The sequence below is a fragment of the Manacus vitellinus genome, unplaced genomic scaffold, assembly GCF_001715985.3.
Source record: "Manacus vitellinus isolate BGI_N305 unplaced genomic scaffold, ASM171598v3 scaffold_16_pilon, whole genome shotgun sequence".
NCBI classification, from domain to species: domain Eukaryota; kingdom Metazoa; phylum Chordata; class Aves; order Passeriformes; family Pipridae; genus Manacus; species Manacus vitellinus.
The window spans coordinates 14617457-14642668 of NW_021939189.1; the positions used below are offsets into that span (position 1 = coordinate 14617457).

The 25212-nt window shown below is 38.5% G+C and overlaps 1 protein-coding gene across 6 annotated transcripts in view; it reads left to right on the forward strand.

Annotated features, from left to right (window-relative positions):
- The window catches only part of RNF111 (ring finger protein 111), a 43052-nt gene extending 18258 nt beyond the window's left edge, over positions 1–24794 (forward strand). Inside the window, exons 3-14 of one of the 6 annotated variants that reach the window (XM_018069825.3) lie at positions 973–1099; positions 2713–2876; positions 5514–5711; positions 6538–6857; positions 7810–8065; positions 9314–9665; positions 11041–11166; positions 11835–11961; positions 19178–19270; positions 20206–20301; positions 21170–21297; positions 21860–24794. In XM_018069825.3, the coding sequence (XP_017925314.1) occupies positions 973–1099; positions 2713–2876; positions 5514–5711; positions 6538–6857; positions 7810–8065; positions 9314–9665; positions 11041–11166; positions 11835–11961; positions 19178–19270; positions 20206–20301; positions 21170–21297; positions 21860–21977 (2105 nt within the window). In that variant the 3' untranslated portion in view covers positions 21978–24794. The remainder of the gene's footprint in view (positions 1–972; positions 1100–2712; positions 2877–5513; positions 5712–6537; positions 6858–7809; positions 8066–9313; positions 9666–11040; positions 11167–11834; positions 11962–19177; positions 19271–20205; positions 20302–21169; positions 21298–21859) is intronic. The other 5 variants (XM_018069827.3, XM_018069826.3, XM_018069828.3 and 2 more) reach the window with 5 other exon arrangements.
- Positions 24795–25212: the final 418 nt, after the last annotated feature.

Below are 25212 nucleotides of genomic sequence, written 5' to 3' on the forward strand. Positions count from 1 at the left end.
GCTGCTGCCTTTAACTTTTGAGTTTTCAATATTTCTTTTGAGCCTTTCAATATTTCCAATTTTGGAATGTGACTTTGTTTTTTAGACATTACATATTTTCAGTTTTCCCCAAAATTTTCATACAAGTTCTGAGAATTAAATTTTATTACGTACAACTGCAAAAGTTTGAGTACCAGTATTTAGAAGCATCGCTCTTTCCATCTTCAACCACCAGTCTTTCTGGGATAAGTGTGACCAGAAAACAAAGGCCATTGGAAAATAAGTGATGCAGTTTGGTTTTCTTCAAAATATAAAAATGTTGATATGGGGGAAAATGGATCATCTGCCCCACCTTGTCACTGGGTAGAGCAGCTGAGAACAGTCAGCCCATACAGGATGTTAGTGTTGACTTGAATGAGCCCAAATGCTGCAAGCACTTTCTTGAAACAATTTGCAAATAACAGAATTCGTGATTTCTAAGGTATATAGCTCACCTATTTAGGAAATTCTTTTGTGCTCAGTGAACTATCCATAGCTCAATTTGAGTATTTTAGATAGCTCAGACTTGTCACTGTCAGTGTTACAGCAGTAGAAAAGTGTTTCATATGTCTGCATGTTAGGCTGGAACTTTGATAATTATAAAAACATGTTAAAAAAAAGCTATTAGTGATAACAAACCACTGTATTCTGGTTTTATATTAAAAAAGTGAATTTTGTTGGTAATAAAATCCACTAATTTATTTCAGTACAGTATAAATCAAGTTTGCATACCTACCCCACACCCAGTCCTCTGTCTCCTTCCTTTTTTTACTTCAATATTTACAGCAGAATTGCTCCCTTTCATAATTAGGTCACATATTTGACAGTTGCACCTAAAGCTTTGACATGGAATTCTCTGTCTACATGTATTTTTAGTCTAGGAAAAACAGTCTCTTATAATGACAGCTCCTGAGATAAAGTGTGCAAATTTTCTTCTTCCTTTTTCTTCCTCAGGAAGTATTGATGAAGATGTTGTGGTGATTGAAGCATCCTCCACTCCCCAGGTCACTGCTAACGAAGAAATAAATGTTACCTCAACAGACAGTGAAGTGGAGATTGTCACAGTTGGTGAAAACTACAGGTGAGGTTTGCATCTCTCTGTATTAATAGTTTTGCTTGTCTGCAGGTCTCTCACAATACTCTGTGTGGCTTAACATCTGAAACTCTGACCAGGATGCATAGTAAGCTTTTTTTGTTAAAAAAATACAAACCAAGCCCAACAAAACAAGTCCCAAATAACAACAAAAAAACCCCATGAACAAAAAAACCCAAAGCACAGCTTTGCCAAAGCTTGACAATTCCAACTACTCTGAAGTTGCTGAGGTGGTTGTAGTTGGTGTGACTGATGGCAGAATTTTGGCAAAGCAAAGCTGCACAGGGAGATCCTGGAGAGAGCAAGTGTAAGCTGAGTTGACTGTCTAGGGATTACCTGAGCATTTCTCAGGTAATCTCATTTCTCATCCTGCTTTTTTTGAAGCACCTGCTGTGTATGGTCTCCTGTTTCTTCCATGCCTGTCTGGAAGTTTAGTTCCATATTTGTCAGGTTTTACAGAATCTATTAAAGTGGAGTTCCTTGAAGAAGAAAACTTCAAACCTGACTGAAGACAGATAAGATATATTAAAAAATAGCTTTGTATCTTCCCAGCATCAATAAGAAATGTTTTCTGTGGTAGCCTTAAAAGACTTGAAAAAATTAGTTCTTTCTTCTCTTATCTTCTGCAACACTACAGCCAAAACAGTGGTAGCTCCATGGTGATTTGTGCAATGGAGTTTGTTTGTTTTTAGTGAAGTCATTCCCTTTTCTTCACATTTTCCTTTTCTGAAATCTGAGTACATTGTTTTTCCAAATTGGAAAATAAGAGCCACTTGATTTATGTAAATACTGAAGAGTCAAAGTTTTTTGAGAGTGAAATGGTAAATACAGTACTGTAAAAATATTGTTCCCTTAATTAAAGACTGTATCCTAGAAAGGACATACAGACTCAAAGATCATTGTTTTGAGTGTTTGGGTTTGTATGGCTAAGTTAAACAGACTGTATGCTGAGTGTTATTATAGAGAGGTAAAACCATCCCTTTCCTTAGGTATGGTTACAGGCTTATGATTTCCTCTTCTCAAGCCACATTTCATTTTAGTTTCAGTATTACACAGAGCTATATTTGTTCTTCAAGAAGGGGGAACAAAATTATTAAAGAGAGAAGTCCAGAGATTTTGCACTTCTTGGACTTTTTTGAAATTTGAAGTATAGAAATTGTCCTCTGAAAACACAATCTGTCACAAGTTAACAAGCAAAAATACTTTAGATTCACAAATTGTTATTGTCTGCAGTTTTGTTGTCATTTATAGACCTGCTGTTTCAGACTGCATAGGAGCAGTGTAGGATTTGGAGAGTCTTCATCTACTGATAAAGTTAAAACAACATCAGATGTAATTGCTGCCTGACCGTGTTTGTAGGGTTTCACAGTGAATTTTTTGCAAGTTACCTGTATGTACATGGAACAAGATATAAAGACCTTTAAACTCTGTGTTGGGTATTTGCTGTTCTGTTCTGTGGCAAAGGCTGCAGCGGTGTTTGTGAGGACTCCTCCAGTGGAGTCAGGGGCTATTTCGATGCGACAATGCTTTTCTGATGATCGGAAAAAAAAAAGAATACTGGCAAAATGTAGGTCAATACTCAAAGTGTTAACCTTTTGAAGGTCTCGTTCTGCACTTGGACACACGAGATCCCACTGGGGACAGAGCTCTGGCTCTCACGCTCCACGAGCTCCGGAGCAGCGGAACCGCAGCAGGATCTCCACGGTCATCCAGCCCCTGAGGCAGAACGCGGCCGAGGTCGTGGACCTCACGGTGGATGAGGATGGTAAGTGGTGTGCTCAGAGAATCCTCCTGTGGCCTTCCTTTTAAAATTAAAATTTAGCCATTTCCAGTCTGTCTGTTACATCTAATTTTTCTTCCAAGGCTGCCTTGGGTGTGTGTCTGAGGGCTGACTCACCAGGCAGAAATTACAGAGCAGGTTGGAACTACTTCTTGAAAAATATGCACTTACTTCAATACAACACTATAAAAGGAAAACATGTCGTTGCCTATGCTTTGCAATAGTTACTGTTCTTTCAGACCTTGATGTAAAAATTAAAAAAACAAAAAACAAAAACCAACCCGAAACTAGTAAAGTGTGTTATGTTTCTGAAGCTGTAACCTTCCATTGTTTCCTAACATTAAAACCTGCTGGCACTTACTAAGTCTATTCCTGCTGAAAATCACAAGAGCAACTTCCAGGTATATTCAAAAAGTTGAGAGAAGGAAAAACTAAAGCTCATGTAGATTTTTGCACGTTTATTTTTTTGTGGATGGTGGCAGGTTTGGGGATTTCTTGGATGCATATTACTTTTAATGTTTTAACAGCAGTTTTGTCCTGTTGTTGTTCTGTTCCTGTTCATCACAAGCTCTGGTATTTTACAGTGTATTATTCTTCAGATTGACTTGATTTTTGAGGTGGGTTGGAGAGTTGGAAAGGCTTGGGAATAGTTTTGATTGGTTGACGGTTTTTAAGGGAGAGGCTGAGTTGGTTTACAGATTCTTTATGGATTTACTGTGAAATATCCCAGCTGAAAGGGTGTAGGCTTCTGTTGCTTTACTCCTAAAACTCAAATTATAGAATTTAGTCTTAAATTCAGAAACCAAATTATTTTAAAAAATATTATTACTGAATGAACTTTTACTTCTGCAGTGAGTATATTTAAGACTAGCTGTTTCTCCCACCTCCTGGAGGAAACGACTTTCTACGATGAGTCTTCCAGGATTTCAGGAATATAATTTTTGGGTTTAGGTGTCAAACTTCACACATGAACTAGTGTAAAATGATAGAACTTCTGCATTAACACTGTTATAAGGAAGCTGTGCAGTTTATCACAACTTTGCTGTCTTCTTCAAAGGTACAGGACTTAAAACTCTGCTGACTGCTTTCATGAGCATAAGGCTCGTATCTCCATCTGTCTTCCTGGATTAATGTCTGTGAAGTGATATTAAGAAATTGTTTCTCTTAGCTAATAGTTTGAGGTTGACCAGGCCCCCTGTTTTTTTACTGGTTTTGTGGGGGAGAAGCAGAACTGTCTGTGTGGCTGATGGTGAGCCAGGCCCAGGCTGGCAGGGTGGCTGAGGCTGGTGGGAGCTGGGCATGGCTGACTGCAGGAGGGCACTCAGCAGCTGTTGGCATTCAGGCCTGAGCACTGTGTGATCACTGCTCCTTGGGGGCTGTACACAGCCTATGTACTTGCTGATTTTTTTTTTTTTCTGATTTTAAACATTAATATGTTTCTCCACAAATGTTCTCCTGTAAATAAAATTAGCATGTTGAAATGCCACATTAAAAACCAAAGGAATTTAGATGTAGGTATCAGGTCATGTTTTTTTAATGTGATGAGTTGGAAGACTTGCAAGAGGGAAGATATATTTATTCTTTTGCTCACTGAGTTGCTGATACTCCTACTAGATATAGAGAGAAATCTTGAAAAGTAGTCATATTTTATTTTGAGACTTGGTGTAAGAGAAGTATTTGAAGTTTTTTGATGCTTTTTTTCCTCTGATATCCATGCAGACATTTTTACTAAAAAAACCTGAGCTGTTTCTGATAATCTTCCCTTTTATGGTATCTTGTATTCCTAGTCATGTCATTGCCTTGTCATGAATTGGAGAGAAATTTCAAACTTACAGTCAAAGATTTTTTTCAAAAGTAAATTTGAATTATGCCACCGAGTATAATTTTAAATTTTAACCTGGTTACAATTACCTAGTAAAGGACAAGATTTATCAAGAGTTTGTGTTTCCCAGGATGATATGTAAGATGAATATGTTTGTACTCTTAAAAGAAGTCTCAAATATTGATAATCTGCTTTTAATGTGTGTTGAGACTAGAAGCCAAGTTTATGTTGCTAAAGCCTTTAGTACTATGCATCTAGAATGATTGAAGTTTGTAAAGTAGCATTGCTAGTTTAGATGTTAGGATGTTCTTGGTGAGTGACCTAAAAGTTTTTCTGTTCTTTGTAGGCATTAAAATTTGTAAAGGTAATATGTTAATCACAGAGTAGTTTGTCTAGAGTAGTAGAGTGGATTTATGGAAGATTTCAGCAAATGTTTTCATCATAAAGTACCCAAGTAATTTAATCTCTTTTCTAGTAGTTTTTTTTATTTAGCATATGAAACTTAAATGTCAGATTTGGCTGGGAATTGATTTTATGTTAATTCTTAAAAAAATTCAAGCAGATTTTGTAAAAAAAAAAAAAGAAAAAGAAAATAAGGTAATTTTTTTTCCACCCATGAGTTAAACAGAATTACCTTTTGTGGTTTGTACCTGTCAGGCTTTTGTGCTCTGACTTTCTTAGCTTCTGGCAAGACCAGAATTGAGAATTTCTTGTAAAATAATTCAAAAGCAGCAACAACATTAAAAAAACCCGGTAGCTTTTACAGGTTAAGGAACATGAAATGTTTTTTATTTCATTAGAACCGACAGTTGTGCCAACCACATCAACTCGAGTGGAGCCGCAGGTCGTGAGTTCTGCTTCCAGTACCAGTACCAGTACCTCTACCTCAGAGCAGGCCTCTGATGCAGCTCCCACCATCTCCACCAGCCAGCCCTCTGCAGCTCCAGAGACGACTCCCAGTCTTCCCAGTGGCAGCACTGCTGGTACTTCATCTGGAGGTACAGAAAAAGAGCTTTCTGAGCTGTTGTGTTGCTTCCGAGTACAAAGGAGGTAGAGAAAGTTCATGACATCCTCTAGATTAAATGGCACTACTGCAACGTGACAGTAGTAAGTTGAGAGGACAGGAATCTGAAAAAGATCATTGATTTCTCTGTAAAGATAAAGGAAATTGTGCTGGAGCTTTCTGCTTTTGCCTGTTGGAACGATTTGGTTATACGTAATGAATCACCTCCTTGCTTTCTGAGGAGATGGAATGTGGTTCACTGGGAATTCTCCCATTGCACTGTGTTACAGACATGGGGGTTTTTTAATGTGTTGTAAGGAAGTAAAGGACTCCTTGAACCTCCTGCTGTAGATCACTTCCTTGGGAGCACATTTATACAGACCTGTACTAGAGCTGGACGTACAGGTAGCACTCATAACAGCACTGAAACAAATGCCCTATCTGCAGTTGAGGGACAAAAAACCTGGGCAGACCTCAGGAATTTGAGGTCTCTGCACACTAACTACAGGGAGAATCTTTTCTCCTTTCCCTGTTGATAACATGCCTTAAATTAGTGGAATAAGACAAGTGTCAGTTCATGTCCTCCAGTGGTTTCCACAAGTACATTCCCTGAACCACTCAGTTTTGGTTCATTTGTCAGGCATAGCTAAATGTTATTTTTTGTATCCAGTGTGTTTTGGTTTAGTCTAGATCTATTTTTCAGTTGGTTAATTATTTAATCATGAAGTACAGAGAGTTTTTTTCTATATTAAGGCACTGCTTTACAGTGATCAGCTTCACTAATTTCTTTCACTTGAATATGAATTTTCTTTGTCTTCAAGATGACATAAGAAGAACTGCATCTAATACAACACTGGAAACCGGCCCTCCGGCCATGCCGAGGTTACCATCCTGCTGCCCTCAGCATTCTCCTTGTGGAGGACCTTCACAGCCTCACCACGCCTTGGGGCACCCACATACGAGCTGCTTTCAGCAGCATGGCCACCACTTCCAGCATCACCACCACCACCACCACAACCCTCACCCAGCTGTCCCGCTCTCTCCTTCGTTCAGTGACTCCAGCTGCCCTGTGGAAAGGCCTCCCCCCGTGCCTGCCCCGTGTGGAGCAAGCAGCAGTTCTGGCACCACGTACCACGACCAGGCACGTTTCATTCTTGTGGCTCTCTCACAGTCACACCTCGTGACTTGGGATTTCAAGCTGTTACAGATGTGAGAGGGTAGAATAGGGTGCTGAATTATAAATGATTCTCTTGCTCTGCATCGGGCATTATAGAAGGGAACTTAAAAGGAGGATTTGAGCTATAATATAGGAATGCAAAAAACTGAAGTTTTATAGAAAGTTGCAATCTGACAAGTAATCATTGACAGTTGACCTCTTGATGACTATGATAGTGACTATTTAAGCAAACCAAACATAAGTACTTTGAAATGACTGCCCATCATAGCAGTTTTGCAATGCAAATAATTGAGCTGCTTTGAGGGAAGAAAAACATGAAATCTAATGTTCCGTATATAAAAGGCATAAAAGAGTTGTGTCTCTAAAAGCATTGGTTTTTAAGGCTTTTTCAGTAACTAAATCACAGCTTTAAAACAATACAGTTATAAGAAAGAACAGTACTGTGCAATCTTAGTTCACAACATGCAGAACTATCAGTCTGGTTACTGTTTTGAGTATAATACATTAGACACAACTGAAATGCTAAAAGCGGGTTTTGCATCCAAATATTTCAATGCACGTAGCTCCCATATACTTACTGATTTATCCATCAGGGGGTTTGTTGGTGTTTTTATGGTTTTGGTTGGTTTGGTTTCGTTGGTTGGTTTTTGTGAGTTTTTTTTTGTGGGTGGGTTTTTTGTTTGGTTGGGTTTTTTTACAGAATCTATTGTAATGAATTTAGTGTCTCACCAGATACAAGAACTTAGGAATAAGAAATGTTAACCACGTTTAAAGAATGTTCCAGAGTCAAGCCTTAAAACTTAAAACAGCTGCTTGTGATAGTAGTAATTTTTATTTTTTATAACGTCATGTTTGAGTGTGGCTTTGCTTTCAATGTCTGAAGAATTGCTTGAAAAAAGCTGGTTTGTTTGCGCAGCAGGCACTGCCAGTGGACTTAAGCAGCAGTGGTATAAGAAGTCATGGAAGTGGTGCTTTCCATGGAACGTCTGCTTTTGATCCCTGCTGTCCTGGTTCTTCATCCCGAACGACAATCTACGGGCACCAGGCTGGGGCTGGGCCGAGCCAGTCCCTGACCATAGACGGATATGGATCGAGCATCGTTGCTCAGCCACAGCCCCAACCTCCTCCTCAGGCATCGCTCTCCTCCTGTCGCCACTACATGCACTCTCCTTGTAAGTACTGATGGAACAGCTGCCCTGACAGCATGGGAAAAACTCCGACTGTCTGCTTGCACTCACCTTAGAACTGGCCTAGCAAAACTCATATTAAGAAATGTATTTGTGTAGGGGATTTGAACAGGATCAAGGGTAAAGTTAAAATATCTTCTTCTGAGTGACCATAATAACACTGAGAATTCAAAACTGTATTTACTATGAAAATATTTTTAATCTTGTTTGTATTCTAACAGTGGCTTTTTATTTAATTTTCCTTGGTTGGTCCCTTGTCCCATACCCCCAGTGAGTTCTGCTTTAGCAAGCTCAGAGTGAAAACTCACTTGTTTGTGATTTGTGTTTTTGGGTTTTGTCTCTACAGAATAGTGAACTTGGAAAGGGGCAGGGATTGAACTTTTAAACAACAAACATGAAGTAAAATTGGGAGGGGATTCTCCCCATTTACTCTACTCTCATGAGACCCCACTTGGAGTACTGCATCCAGATTGGGCTCTTGAGCACAAGGACACAAACTTGGTGGAGCAAGTCTGGAGGAGGGCCATGAGGTTACTCAGAGGGCTGGAGCACCTCTGCTATGTGAGGACAGGCTGAGAGAATTGGAGTTTTTCAGCCTGGAGAAGAGAAGGCTCCAGGCTGACCTTATTGCAGCCTTCCAGTGCCTAAAGGGGCTCCAAGAGAGCTGGAGATGGACTTTTGACAAGAGCATATAGTGGCAGGACAAGGGGGAATGGCTTCCAACTGAAAGAGTAGCATTATATTTGGTATAAGGAAGAAATTCTTACCTTTGAGAGTGGTGAGGCCCTGGCACAGGTTGCCCAGAGAAGCTGTAGCTGCCCCATCCCTGACAGTGTTCAAGGACAAATTGGATGTGGCTTTGACCAACCTGGTCTAGTGGAAGGTGTTCCTGCCCATGGGAGGTAAGTTGGAACTAGATGATCTTTAAGGTCCCTTCCAACCCAAACCATTCTATGTTCATTTCTCAGTGTGTATCACACTTTTTTTTCTTTTTTTTTTTTTTGCCAACACTGGCAAACAAAATACTTTTGACTGCAGAAAATGTAGGTTTCTTGTAGGGTATATTGCTAGAATCACTTTACTTAAAAATTGGATAAACACATGTTCCCATGTTGCCACTGTTTACACTAGTGTAATAATACTGAAGCACCTGTGTGAAGATACTTTTTAAAATAAATTTACATCAAAACCTGCTACTGACCAAATAAAAAGCACCTGATGTTTTCATTGCAGATGCTTCCTTGACCAGACCTCTTCACCATCAAGCTTCTGCATGTCCTCACTCTCATGGAAATCCTCCTCCACAGCCACAACCTCCACCTCAAGTAGATTATGTTATCCCTCATCCAGTGCATCCCTTCCATCCTTCAATCTCCTCTCATGCATCTTCTCATCCTGTTCCACCTCCACCACCAACTCATCCTTTAGCCAATGCAGCTGCTCCAATCCCACAGCATCTCCCTGCAACACACCAGCCTATATCCCATCACATCCCTGCAACAGCACCTCCAGCACAGAGGCTACATCCTCACGAGGTGATCCAGAGGATGGAGGTCCAGAGAAGAAGGATGATGCAACACCCAACGTATGTCACAAATGTACTCAGAACAATATCTAAACATGTAATTCATTCCCCTCAGGTTTGTAAAATGTTGCATGTGACTCTCAAACTGTTAATTGCATGGCTAGGAACTGTTAGTGTTAGACCATGGTGAGGAGTGTCTTTACGTACCGTCACAGTCACATGAGCATTAGGAGTGAACCTGCTCCGTTACATCTCCCAGTAGTGTCTCCAGGTAAGGCACCAGTGGGGCATGGAAGACAAGGGGACCCTGTGTTTCTTTTGCCCACTGCTCATCCTCTGAATAACAGGCAGGAATTCCTTTTCAAGCTTAACAGCCTAAAAGTACATCATAAGCTCTGTTCAAACGTGTTCCTTGGCAGCGTGTTTTGCCTTGAGATTCCTTTTATCTAACTAATGCTTTAAAATTAAATGAACAATTTATCAAAGGGACTGTTTACCAAGTTTAATTCAGATTAGATACCTGCATGTCTTTCCTATGCCTTTATGTCTTTAGAAGAGGAGGAGGAGATTGATCACATTTACTTACAGATATTACACAATGTCGAGATGTAGCTTTGGTGATACTAAGACATGCTCCTGTTGTTGCTTAATTAGAGTCATTACACTAGTGTCAACACATACCAGGACAGTAGTAGCTTAATATTCAATCACATAGTAACTGAAGTTACTTTGATTCTGGAGATAACATATCCAAGGGATTTTCAGGAATGAGCTCTCTAGTTGTTGCTCCTAATTTTGTTATACAAGTTTTACTCATAAGCAACTTAAAACTCATTTAATGCTTGAAGAGAATTTTGCTTTAACTGCAACTTTTGAGTGATAAAGTAGCCAGCAGGTTTTTTTTGAAGTTGTTTGGGTTTGTTTTTTTTCCCAAATCCATAGTTGTTGTATACCAACTGGCATGGAAAAAAGCTGTGTGCTCATATTACCTGAGCTATGACATGTTTCAAGGAAAATGTCCTCTTATTAGTGTGTTAAGTTTCCCCTAATTACTTTTGCTGGTATAGTTTTACTAGAGATAAACTGCAGCAGAGCTGTAAATGACTCTGAATCTGAATGTGGCTGTCATGTGGCTTTCTCTTTCCTACCTGCTGTTTGAGGTCAGGATTAAACACTTTGTCAGCCTTTCTGTGGTTGTGTCTGCTGAGAGAAGGACAGATCACTGCAACTGAAGCTGGCTTTGGTTTTGAATATAAAATCTATGTTATAATTAGTTTCTAACTTATACCTAAAGCTGAAATTAAAGTACTGCATGGGGAGTTTCTTATTTTAAAGGCATTGCAGTAACTCAGTCTGTAACATTTTGGTTATAGATGTTGCTTTCTTGATATTAACAAATATGTGAAAATAACTGTTGCTGGTTTCTGTTGTTTAGACGTGCTCATGAGCGGCCTCCTCCACATCCTCACAGAATGCATCCCAATTATGGGCATGGGCATCACATTCATGTGCCTCAGACTATGTCTTCCCATCCTCGACAAGCTCCAGAGAGATCTGCCTGGTTAGTAATCAGTAATCAGACACTATTTGAGCTCTTTGGGACTGGGGGCAGAAGGGTGGGATGTGCTGATCAGCACTGATGGTGCTGGCTGGGATTTTAAAACGTGCTGCATGCATCCATAGCTTAAAATTCATAGATGTTGATACAGCTTTGAAATACTGCTTTGAGTACTCAGTGTCTTAAATATATTTCTAGTGTTTTTAGAGGCTTGGATTTGATGTATGAACTAGTGTATTCTCTCTCTTCTTTGTTTGAACTTACTCAAAATTGCATCAGGCCCACTTATGAAGCATGCACTTCAATTCCACAATATATTTATTATTTTTAAAAAATATTTTGGACCACTAGGGAAGAGCTGCATGCTTAGCAGCTGCTGTTCCCACAGCATGTGCTGCAGAGAAGGCTCCACAATAATGATATTCCTGGGCATTACAAATGTGGAGTCATCTCAACTGATTTCTCATAATAGATCTTCACAGCTGTTTTAAAAAGAACTTTCACCATGGTAGGATGTCTTTAGTGAAGTTTAAACAAGGTTAGAAAAAAAAGATTCGTATGTAAACCTGTTATTGTAGCTGTACTGGGTTGTAGGTTTTCCAAAGCAGTGGAATTGTACCTAGGAAGCAAGATGTACCTTTCCTGTAATGCCACTTTCATTCATGTGACAGGGAACTAGGAATTGAAGCTGGTGTGACTGCAGCTACTTACCCTCCAGGGCCTTTGCATCCTCACTTGGCCCACTACCACGCACCTCCTCGACTGCACCACTTGCAAATAGGGGCACTCCCTCTAATGGTAAGGATGTAGCTTATGAAAAATTATGGTCATTGCTCATTGTAATTTTGTTTGTCAGGAAAATTGGACATGTATACATCGCTGCAAAGTGCTTCAGCTGAAGAAAAGAATACCTCACTGTATCTGTCTGTGTGTTACTCCCAGCTAGGGAGCTTGAACAGGCTCATTGTGTGATAAAACATTACAGGACATTAATATTTCTAACTTCAGCTCCTGTAAAATGAAACATACTTGAATTAAATTGTCACTTGCATTGCAATGCATTGACCCTCTGCATCTGATTTTTAAAGTTCAGATTGTTCTTTATTAGAGTTTTGGATTGTTAAAGGTACCAACTTTCCAACCAGTGCATGAGAATTAGTACTGATGCTTTTTTTAAGGTGTATATACAACACAATTAGAATTCCATCTAGAGATTTGATTGTTTTCAAATAATATGTTATTCATCAACCTAATTCTTTGTGATAAAGTATATAATTTTGTAGCATTAAGTGTTACTGAGCTGGTTTAAAAGTAAACTGGTGGGAGAAATGAACCCAATTCGAGAGAGGTTATAATTAACTAAAAAGATTACAATAAATACAATGATACAGAGAGAACTGGTTTTAACCCCCAAAGACAGATGTGTAACCCATCACCCTGGGACAAGAACAGAACAGTGTTTGTTGGCCTCTGTGCTGAGCACCACATGGCCCCCTGGGTGCAAAATAAAAGGAAAGGAAATCTGTTGGTCTGGATGGTGGTCACAGTCCTGTTGAGGTAACGATCACAGTCCTGTCCAGAGTGGCATCACAGTCCTGTTGGAGTTCTGGTCCTCCTCTGGATCCAAGGAGTGGTATCAGAAGTCCCAGGGCTAATAAGTCAACTATGGGATTTACTTCCATTATTGCTGTGAAGTTTCTAGAACCTTCAGAGTTCAGAGGATTCTTATATTGCAGTGTGATGAGAAACTAGTTGTATTTTAACTTTAATTGGGGTATTCCTACAACTAAAATGTTACATGAGCAAGTAGTTGGGACCCCACTGTTGGTTGTCTTTTCAGTAATAGAACAGCAGAAAGCTCTGATAGAAAACTTCTGAACTTTGTGTGATATTTTAGGGACTCCTGCCTTTCTGCTCAGTAGCTGCTGTTTCTAATTGGTAAAAGAGGCAGATGAAATAAGGTTCTTTAACTCTACGGAAACTTGTGCATATGTTTGTGTAGGGATATTCTAATACTTATAATGGTAATTCCTGAGTGTCTGAGTGGAGCTGAAGCTGTTGGTATCTTGAGGCCTTGTACACACTGTACTGGCAGCATGTTTTATCATGAATAGACTGCTGTAAGCAGCACTTCCTCGAGTGTTTGGGATCTGGCTTGAACCTTGCTGAGATCAGATTGAGTGTACAACTTTGAAGTTGTGTTGAGTCTGTGACTAATTTTAGGTGTATTCAGATTACATGCACTAGGTGAAGACAAAGGCGGGTTAGAGCACCGCTAGAAGTTATAGATGCAGTGAGTTCAAAGCATTACAAATGCCTTTTGATGATTCTCCCTCTTCTATGGTAATAATAAAAGTCAGTTTTCATTTTCATGTACGTGAGAGTACATTGGCTATGTCAGCAAAATTGATTTTTAATAGAGAGCAAGTAGTCAGGGGAGTTTTTCATCTAACAAACTTAAAGTTCAACAAAAGTGCCATAAAAGGCAACAGATGAAGTGCAGCTGCCACCTTTTTGGTTTTTTTTCTGTGTAACTTCAGGAACAGGGACAGGGGAGGAGAGGCTGAACTGTGGGTAGAGTCCCTCTGCTAAGTGGTTAATGTTCTGAGGAGGGCTTTCTCCTCTCTGTAAGTACAGAGGGTACTAAATAGAAATTTCCAGTTTCCGGTCATTAGTGATGTTTTTGATGCAGATGTCATAAACTGCTGCTGTTCTTTTAGTTCGTTTGTTTGTTTTGAGAGGGGGTTGTCTTTTAAAGTAATTGATGCAGTCACTCAACTAAAAATTTGCTTAGTGTTGAGTCCACTTTCTGAAATGCCACGCAGCCCTGTTGGCAGTATGCATTTCTCCTGTGGAGTACTAAAACCCCTTCAGACTACTGCCAGACTGTAAAGGGCATAATGGATTATTTGGGCTTTAATGACATTAGGATTCTGATATATCAGTTTCTGATTTTAGCTGGATGCAGATAACCTGATCTTCATCTAGTCAGTGCTGGAATGTAGACTGCAGTTGTAATCCTCAGGGGGACAAAGTGATAAAGATACATGGGGGAAGATAATCAGTATTCAGCAGCTTTGACAGACCGAATAGAGCGTCAGGGAAACAAAATCTCCTTTCCTACTAGCTTGGGTAAAGAAACTTTTACCTGTTTAACTGTTGCTTCTGGAGGAGTCCTAGATTAAAAGGAGTTACGAAGAGCTTGCTTCATATCTGTGTAGACAAGGGCCAGGCTGTTTCCCTCCTGGATTTAACACAATTACTTTGAGTGTGACCGTGGCTTAGAGTAGTTTGTGTTCCACTTGTTACTGTTTTAATGTTGTGTGTGTGCTGATGAAAGACCTGTCAGATGAATTCCATTGTGGACAAATATCCCTCCTGCTAAACTGATCATTTTTAGGAAGAGTCAAGTGAGGATCAATGCGTGGCATAACTAACGAAACAGCAGACAGGAAGGACACAGGAGACCAAGGCTTTTTATCTGTTCCCTCTGTTCTTCCCTGATGCCAGTGCTTGTTCTTAGAAGCTACTTCAATTTCTGTTAAGTCTGAATGCCTTTGACTGCTTTTTTGGCACTGTTGATGAAAGACTTTTTGCCCTGCACCAGTTACCACATCTGGGGGGACAGGATGGCAGTTTCTGTAATTTAATAAGCTGACATAGGTGTTAGAAGGAACACGACTTTTTCATAGTGAACTACATACCAGCCTTAATTCTGATTACTATAGATACAATCTACAATTTTCAGATCATATTATGGTTAGTAGTGGGAGGTGGTGATGGGTGGTGTTTTGTGTTTTGTTTTTTTTTTTCAGTTTTGTTTCTGTTTTATTAAATATATCTTAAATAATGGAAGCTATCTACATGATTCTTAAATTGTTTCAACTACCTCTTAAGCAGAGTTAGCATACAGGGTATGCTGTTCCAGCCTCTTGATTCCAGCTTCTTCTGCTTTTTTGAATAGTATCCTGTTGAATGGGAATTTTAGAGGTGGGGAGTGTGGAAGGGGAATTATTTGGACTTTGGTGTAATAAATCTCTCTACAGTTGGTGCAAGCCTTGAGAAGACTCCTTAATTTATCTGTGAACCTCAACTACAGCTTGTCAGTCAGAAGGAGTTGTTTGAATCATAATTTAAACAAACAAACAAACAAACAAAAACCAACACAAAACCCCTCTCCCCTCAAAAAACTAAATTAAACCAAAAACCAAATAAAAACAACAACAAAAAACTCCAAACAAACCTAAAATTTCTTACGGTACCTTAACCTCTCTCAGGTGTTACACATCCAGCTTTCAGTATGCTGTGCCCCTTTTTTCTTCTGTTGCAGAGCTTGACTGTTCTGTTCCTTTACCTGCTGAATGATTCAGAGTGTTTGAGGCCATCTTTACACTTAGTTGTAATAATTAGGAGGGGTTTAGAGGTACAGGACAGTAGGTCCCAGCACATTATGGTAGATGTGTGCTGGTCAGAATAATATTGCTCAGAGACATGCAGGTGTTGCAGCTCTAAGAGATGCAACTGTTCTGTGCCAAAAAAGCAAACAAAGTCCTGTAAAATATCTGAACACTTAAAGCTGTAACTTGGTGTAGTAATAGTAGTTAAAATGAACTTTAGCCTTGATTAGCGGCATCAAATACAATTGCATTTTTTTGAGAAAACAGACTTTGGTCATGCAGCTTCTATTTCTTTTCTTAATATAAACATGAATTACTGTTCCTTGGGGTTTTATGTTCCCCTCAGACATGGGTACAGCTGGGTTTTATCTATGCAGCAGGGGTTACTTGTTCCTTCATACAGTGCCTCTCTATGAAAACTGCAGCTTTTCCTTGTTTGAATTTGACTTAAGACATTAATTGATTGGCTTTACTTCTTTTTGAGTATTGATAGTAGCTGAGCAGTGAACTGAATAAGTTTACTGTTGGAAGTTGTTTTAATGTATATGAAGATGACACTTAATATGAACCGTGGAATAGAAGGTTGGGATGGACAAGATAAATAGTACCAGACAGTAGAAGAACCTGTCCACTGACTGTGGCAAGTGAAAAGCAGAAAGATCCTGCAAAGATAGAGGGTAGAAGGGAAGAAAACCTCCCCTGCAGTTTAGCTGTTTCAAACTGTCTCAGAATGTTTGTGTTGTAAACGGCTCAGACTTGGCCTTGGATTTTTTTAGTTGCTGCAGATTTTTGCGATCATGGGAAGTGTCAATAGAAAGTGCAAAACCAGAAACAGATGATACTTGTTCTACAGGAAAAAACTTGTGCTGAAATTTGTAGGTCCAGAGTATATTGCTTTAAAATATATATATTATTTTGACTGTATCCAAAAGAATATATACAAGCACTTTGTGCAGACTGGCATTGCCTATAACTGCTTACATTCTTCCTTAGCTTTAAACTTTTCTTTTTTTCTTATGTTCAATATGAAAACTTACTGAAAATAAACTTAATTTGTGTGTGAAACTGTTTCAAGAGAGCTGAAATATTTTTGCATTTGAAGCTTGATGGTAATTGTGAAAAAGACTTCAGTAAGGCTGTTCTTAGTTGGGCATTATTGGTAGTTCTCTTTTGCCCATCTTTTCTCCATCGTGTATCACAAATGTACTCAGTTAAAATCTCGCTGTATTAGCAGACTGCTTATTCTGCAGATGTAGAAGAACTGGGCTTTTTCTTACAGAGATGTTTTTTCAAAGTAGTGTTTTACTTGACCAGAAGTATAAGCTGTACTCTCAGGATATTTTATAAAAGAGCCTGTACACATCGTATGTTCAGATTATTTTGCAGAGTTGTTATGCCATCCCCATCAGCATAATATGAGGGCCTGTTTATCAGCATGAAAATACATCATCCCACATGATATTTCTGTTGTCTGAGTTCAGTAGTTTGTTGTGGTATGTGCTGGGAGAAATTCCTGGGTTTGTAGTGTTAAAATTAAATTCAGTAGGTTTCTTAAATAGTCTCCGGTAGCAGAATTTGTTCCAAATAGGAGACCTGTCCAGGTGCATGACATTGCAGCTGGCAAACTGTGACTGGTGAGGCAAGTGGAACTGTAATTACTGTAACTGGAACAGAATTACACAATACACCCAGGACTTTGCAGCTCCTGTAATGGTGCAGTATCTGCACTCTCACATGCATTGCTTTCCAAAGGATTGTTTTCAAATCCTGGTCAATACAAAAAGCAGGCAGTGAAAATCACTTCTGAGACTTGGGTTAATTTTTGTCAGGACCTTCCCTTCCTCTGAGTGGTGGCAGTCGTTTCACAATGTAATAACAGGCAATAGAAACTTCCAAATGATGCAGGTCTATGCCCAGTAAAAACCTGGGACAGTAAATACGTTCATAGTGTGAAGGAGTGACCCAGTTATTTAAATGTGTTTTCTGTAATTGGAAGCCGAAGTAGAATTACACACTTAAATACAGCATGAATCCTAAATCACTGATTATCTGAGACAGATTTCTCACAATGTAGTTTTTACAAATTAGCATATTTTTAATTCACTGCCCCAGACTTCCTTTGTTACAGCCACAGTTTGTATTGTCAAACAGTAAGATCTATGACACCAACAGATACTACTTATGTGAAATGTTTAGATATGTGCACGAATATGCATCTTCAGTTTCTATACCTCTGATTTGCTGTGGCTCTATTTGTGCCTCATGATTGGCATTAGGAGGTGGTCATTTAACAAGCACTGTGTAAACTGCTTTAAAATAATCAGATTCTGTGTTTCTTTTCTGGACAAAAAATATTTAGGGCAGAGAAATCTTTTCTATCCCTGTCGGCTTTTAGTTGCAATACTGGATTTGAAAACTACAGAAAGGTAGCTTACTGGTCTGCTATGTGCTGGGAGTAGCTTTGTGTAGGCCTGTGCTTTTTCATAATGCATTCATTCACTTTTACACCTTCATATATGTTAAACTTCAGAGTGTCTGCTGGAAAGAAGAAAAGCCACACGTGAATACCAGACTTCAGGAATAATATCTGGGATATCTGACTTGCTGGCAGCCTCATAAGATGAATTTTGAGCTGTCATAAACAGCAGCAGAGACATTATCAGCTGATAGCACGGAAAGGAAGATAGTTCTTAAGTACTTAATGTTATTTCCACGTGAAGTGCTGCTTACAGTGCTCACAGTCCTCATATTGATGTGCTCTGTGGGATTAAGTAAAGTGAATCTGCTGATCATTTGGGTTTGGGGTTTTTTTCACCTGTTCATTAAAAATTGCTACTGGTATGTTTCTGACAAAAAGTCAATCCCATTATTCACTCATCCTGCTGGGGTGCAAATGGAGTGCAGAAGCCCTGCTGTGAAGGGGTCCCTGATACATTAACTACCTTTCAGGTTTCCTGTATGAAAGTGCTGGTGGGATATAGCACCAGACACTGATATTGTGTTCACTGCTTATATCTCTTAATATGCAAGGAAGTCAGTGGATGCTTGAATATGGAGTGTACTTAGAGTTACCTATGACTTTAGATGAGAGTTTTGAGTGTTAATTATCTGCCTCTAATTTTGAAGTGTGTCTGAAGATGTTCTGTTGTTTTGGGTAAGATAAGAATTTTGGCTGGTTTTTTCAGTCTCAGTATTAGGCTTGTTTCTTCTGTGGTACTAAAAACTTAAATTTGTGAATCTGTAGCAAGTCCTTTTCATAACTTCATGTGGAGCTGCTAGGTGTTCTGTTTACAGAAACAGGTAGATATTTTTGGTGGTTTATACAATGTAGTTTGAGGTTTTGAGACTTGGGGATTGAGTCCAAGCAATATGTAATGCAGATGGGGAAAGATGATAATAGAGGATCTGGTCTCACTTCTGTTTTGCTCCTGGTTATGTTTAGAGGGCTCAGAGTGGTGTTTGTGTTGTGCTTTCAGTTGGAATTGTTTGCTCAGGCTGAGGAGTATAAATAATAAGCAAGTCAATGAAAGCAAAAGGAACTTAAATTTTGTGAAGTGAACAGTAAAATACTGAGACTGTTCTGACTAGGTTTAACTGAACATCTGCTGTTTGAATAGGTACCAGACATGGCGGGCTACCCTCACATCCGTTACATTTCATCGGGATTGGATGGAACATCATTCAGAGGCCCTTTCAGGGGCAATTTTGAGGTTTGTAATAGAAAAAACTAGATAAATGTCGAAATGTGTCATGAGGGAATATGGGGAGGGTGTATGGCAGAGCTAGTTCTATATATAGATATAAAAGAATCATAAAGAAAATAGTCTTTATTTCGGGAATGCCCTCACCAGGGTGAACTGGAACCAAAGCACCTTGAACAGTGGGTCAGTCAGAGGAGCCCTGGACAAGGCAGGCTTAGGTGGTTATTAACTGACAGGACATCTTGCTCTGCCCTCCACCCAGCAGTAGGATGGAGTATTCACATGATATACTGGTAGAAAGTAGTGGTGTCTCTGAACAACTGTGCCAGGATCCTCCTAGCAGGGCTGAAACTTGGCCACTGTAACAGTGCTGTCCTGTTACGGAGTGCAGGAGCTGACGTGGAGTGAAGAAAATAAAACAGGAGAAAACAAAAGGTATCAGATGCAGAGAGTTAATGACCTAGTCCACTGAAAACCTCTTCAGTGACATCTCATGCTTCCAATAAACTCATTGCTGGAGAAAAATAAATCAGTCATTATATTTCAACTTAAGCAACTTTTTTAATTCTTCTAAGCCTTAATGACTGTTAGAAACTAAATATTTACATAGTGTATTTTAATTGCATTTTCCTCATTAGACACAAAAGTACATGTGAACATACTGATAACCATTCCTAGCTGACAAAAAAATTTCATTTTTTTTAGTAGTAAAATAGTGTTTCCCTATAACTTGAAATACCAGGCAGTGTTGTGGGGTTTTTTCTACAGAAGCCCATCACTTTTCCCACACAGCTTGCTTTTTTTGGCTTTGCCTGTATTTGAGTAAGTTGGGAAATAAGAGTTTGTCATTCTAAAATTGGAAATGGGTTAAAATAAAATTTAGTGTTTACTCAAGGTAGTTGAAACAGTAGTTTTCACACTGTTTATTCCTTCATGATTTTTAGGAGCTGATTCACTTGGAGGAACGATTAGGCAACGTTAATCGTGGAGCAACACAGGGAACTATAGAAAGATGCACATATCCACATAAATACAAAAAGGTGAGGATTTCTCAAACTGTGGCCTGTCTCTAATAGTTCTTTGAGCATGTAATAATGGTTATGGTTAGCTTAAACCTGCAGAAATGTCAGCTTCAGGGAGTGCATGTTTTCTCTATCTTGAAGTTTCAAGGATTGTAAGCAAAGCTTGCAATGCCACTTCTTTCCCAAGGCAAATTTAAAATTTGTTCCTTAGATAAAGAGCTGCTGTAGTGTGATAAACAAAAGCAGTTTGATATGATTAACTTGTCCAAGCAGTCATGAGAACCCTTGTGAGCAACGAAATAATGACTGGTAATAGCAAAATTGTCCACAGACTTCAATGAGAACACATAAAATACGTTAAGACTTTATTTTTTGCAATAAATTTTTTCTGTACCTGCTTGGTATGCATCAATTTAACCCTTGCTCTGATTACATTTACTGGGACAGTGGGAAGGTTTGAATCTGGTACACAATTTTGAGAATTGAGATTGTCTCTCAATTGGAGTTCAGTATATGATAATATAGAATCCCATTCACACTGACATTGTTCTTTCACACTTGATAAATAGTGACTTAAGATACCAGGCTTGAAAGGATTTTTTTTTCTCTACATGAATGAAATTAAGAGATTTATACATAGACAGTAAGTAAAAGAACTGGTTGCAGCCACATGAAATTAATATATTCACAGTCCTGCAGACTTCTATAATTAACAGTAGTTAAGTCTCAAATGTCTAAGTTTTGCTCCAAATGCTGGTTCTTGATTCATTTCGGTTCAAATACATGTGAATAAATATTTCAAAATGTTTTCAAAGAAATATGTGTTGAATATGTATCAAAAACAGATTTTACTCAGTTTGTCAATAATGTCATCTCTACTAATAAGGTAACAACTGATTGGTTCTCACAGAGGAAACTGCACTGCAAACAAGATGCAGAGGAAGGAACAGAAGAAGACACAGAGGAAAAGTGTACCATCTGTTTGTCTATATTGGAGGAAGGTGAAGATGTCAGGTAAATAACACTGAATATCAGAATGTGATGTTAAATGTTCTGGCTTCGACACCACAGTCAAATATGGCACACTTGCAGGACTGCCTGGGTAAACAGTTACCATTAAATAATGTCTGTTGTTGAACTAATGAAATAAAACAAGTTGCAACTGAAAACACACATTGTTAAGTCTGCCTTGTCTTTAGGTAGAATGTAGGTTCTTTTATTACAATCTTTCATAAGTTGACTGCTTGTGTTATAAGCCCAAGCTGATACCTGGATTTAATCACAGCTGTCACTTTTAGTTTTTCTGGACTGGAGTTGTGCTACTTAAGCTATAACAGATTTAAATCAGTCTAATACAATGGAATCCAGTTGATGCTTGACTTCATTGCCCATATCCATTTCTTCTTGGAACTAGACAGAGTGAAGGTTCACCTGGAAAGGCTGTGAAACTTTTGGGAAAGCATGGACCTGCAGAAAGAACAGGCCTGAGTAGCAAAAGCCAGGTTGTGTTTTTCCAGTGTGTGTGTGGATGTGGAAATGCTGCACTAACACCCTTGTTTCTCTGTTCTGGTGACAGGCGCCTTCCGTGTATGCACCTTTTCCACCAAGTCTGTGTAGATCAGTGGTTGATTACTAACAAGAAGTGCCCCATTTGCAGAGTGGACATTGAGGCTCAGCTGCCCAGTGAAAGTTGACACTGCTTTCCAGAACTCTTGTCCTCCCGCTCGCTCCCTCTCATCCCTCCTGGTACTGCAGTCAACCAAAGATGGCATGACTTACCTGCGCAGATGTGGGACATTGAACCTTAGAGTGCTGGCTCTGCTACATGGTACAACTAATGCTAGACCTACAGTTTATTGTAGAAGACAGTTGAGTTTCAGTGTATTTATAATTTTTTTTAAAATTTATTTTTTTTTTTAGGTTTTACATTTTTTTTCTTTCAACTCATTACTGTATTTTTGCATGGTTCCTTGTATTGCATTTGTTTGCACATATTATGGGCTTTGTGACCCCAAACTTGCAGGCAAGATTAGCTGCTTTAGTAAGTAGAATTGTGTGGTCTCTTTCTTTTGGTTTGTTTTATGTAGTATCAAGCTTTGAAAGTATGATTTCACTCATTACTAACCTCGAATTCCTTAATTTAATCAATCATATATTTTAGTTTAAATGTATAAAGATCATCTAGAAAAGGATAATATTATGTATTGAGACATTCCTTAATTAGGAAAAAATGGCTGCTGTATATTTACAATATCAGTTCTGAGTCAAATAACATCCTTAATACTGGGAACAGAATATGGACTATATTCAGTTTGACTGATACATATAGCATACTCATCACCAGAGTTTTTGTCTGATCAGATTTTTGTGTTTGTTTTTAAAATTTCAGCACAATGCAGATATATTTGAATGTCAATATTAAACATTTAGACTGCTGTTCAGATTGTATTTATCATTTTCTTCTATGTCTAGAAATTTGAATCCCTAACTTAAATATATGCTGCTGTGAAACAGCTCTAGTGAACACTAAATGTTGATTTCAGTTAGCTGGATTGTAGATACTTGCAGATTGAAAGACTTATTAGGGAAATGGAAAAGAAGCTTAGAATCTGTTTGGTCTTCTGCTAACTTAAGTTGAAGTATCTGCGCACATTGAGGGTTGGTTTTTTTTTCCTTTTGTTTTTTTTTTTTTTTTCCTTTTTGTTGTTGTTGCTGTTTGGGTTTTGTTGTTGGTTTGTGTTTTTTTTTAATATAAAACCATTCAGTAAGGACTTAAAGCTGCAGGGTTTTTGTTTGGGTTTATATACATGCATTCATAGAATTTCTAAGGATTCCAGGCGTGTCTTGGGATTTTTATTAGATTTAAAGTTAATAAAGTTAGCTAAATCCACTTGTCTCTTGTTTTTATTTTTCATTAGTAAATTGAAAGCCTGTAAATTTCTGTAGAAACTGAGACACAAATTATGTGGTTACCTAGTTTTTGCCTTGATCATAGATTCCCTCTTTATAAATTACCAACAGTCCATCACTGATTGAAGTATTTTCTATAGTTAAGATTTGCTGCATAATATAGTATATAGAATTAAGTTATAATGTACTAACGTTTTGCCTTTGGAGGAGGTTTTAATCCACTTCAGGATCCAAGTTGCTCATTGACATTCTTTCACGTATAATAGATTATAGTTTATTTAAATGTGCTCAACATTGCAAAATGCAAATGTGCAAAAACATTGGGACAGTATTTACTGTCACTTTGGAAAAGCTGTTCCTCGGGGATCATAGATAAACATGTCAATTAGCTTGCATTAAGCCACCTGCTTTGTAAGTGGATTGAATAATAAATACCTTCAGTTTCTCTTGTCTTTGTCTTTCATAATCAGATGATGTGTACAATGGTTTACAGTAAATCTAGAAGACAAATTGTTATGTTTACACTAAAAAACATTTATAAATATTACCGTATCTAATTTGATGCCTGTTTCTGTGTGGTTCAAGCAGCTTCCTTTTTGTGGTTTTTTTTTTTTTTGGCTGGCAACAAACTTAACACCTCTGGCACTGAGGCTTTAAGTATGTAATAAATGGACCTTCTCAAGCTTCACTGCGTTGCTAGAACTGAACTTAAAACCACTTTGCGCTTGTAAATGGGGGATGAGGGAGAGAGGCAGCCCAGGATCTGAGTGCTGCAAACCCTCCCGTGGGTTTCTGCTAAAGCTTTTGAACATGGTGGCTCTAGGAAATTGAGAGTGACTGGAGTTGGAGCTGCCTTGCTAAAAATGAATAAAAGTAGCTGGAAGGACTGAACAGAGACTTTCTGTTTTCCAGTGACTGAAAAGAAGGGTAGTTAGTTGACCACTAATGTTTGAAGACTGATGATATTTACTTCTAAAAGTTTCCAAGAAGGTACTTGAGAAACATGGGACAAAAAACCCAGGGCCTCTAAAATAAGAGATGCCGGGTATCTGATAGAATCTATTTTGGCTTTGTTACAGGACAGAGAAGCACAGGTTTGGGGGATTTTTTTTTATAATTTTCTTTTTTTTTTTTTTTTTTAGGAAATATTTTATGGGTCTGATTTGAGTACCTGGTACTAGAGGTATTTTAGTGGTCCATGATTTGATTTGTTTTATAACAGCTACTGATACTGTCTTGCTTTTAAATGTATGCATAACATTGTAATGTGATGTTGAACACTTTTGTCAGGAATCACAGTATTCTGATCTTAATGCTATTGCAGGGGCTAAAAAGCTGCAGCTTACTTCTGTTCCAGAAGGTTGTGACTTAACCATAACTTAAGAGAAGGAGAAAGATTAGGCTTTTCATTTTGAAAATTTCCACCACTTACTGTGCTTTATATGCTTAGATGCATTGCCTTAAGTTTTCTGCAGCATCTTTGACTTTGAAGATAAGATTCTCAACAGTATGCATCAAATTACTTTTCATATAAAACTCCATTGTCAAAAGAAATCCTTTTGTATGCAATAAATAAAATGTTAGACTGGTATCATTCAAAATCTGTTTCTTATGCAAGTTTTTTTTTTTTCCTCTGTCTCCTCTTGTAAGTTTTGGTCCCTAAATATTCCTTTGGGTACATGTATTAAGTGTTATGGGTACTAACTGAGGAAAAAGTTACCTCAGTGAAGGATCGACGTTTAGCTGCAATTAATTATGTGGATAAGCAGTCACGTGGAACTTTGGAATTCAAAGCCAATTTGGGGGATTGCAGAAGAATTGTAATTAGACTTTTCAGCCAGTTCAGCCAACTATTGTAGTGTTCAAGTCTCTGAATCTCGGGACTCGTTATTAAATTAACTTAGTGAAATTTAAAGTAAAAGCTGTAACATGCAGCTGTTTGGAGTGGTTTCCTGCAGGGCATTGTGTGAAGCTGCTCCTTTGAACGAGGTCGGTCTGCTCTGGGTGGTCCCGCTGGTC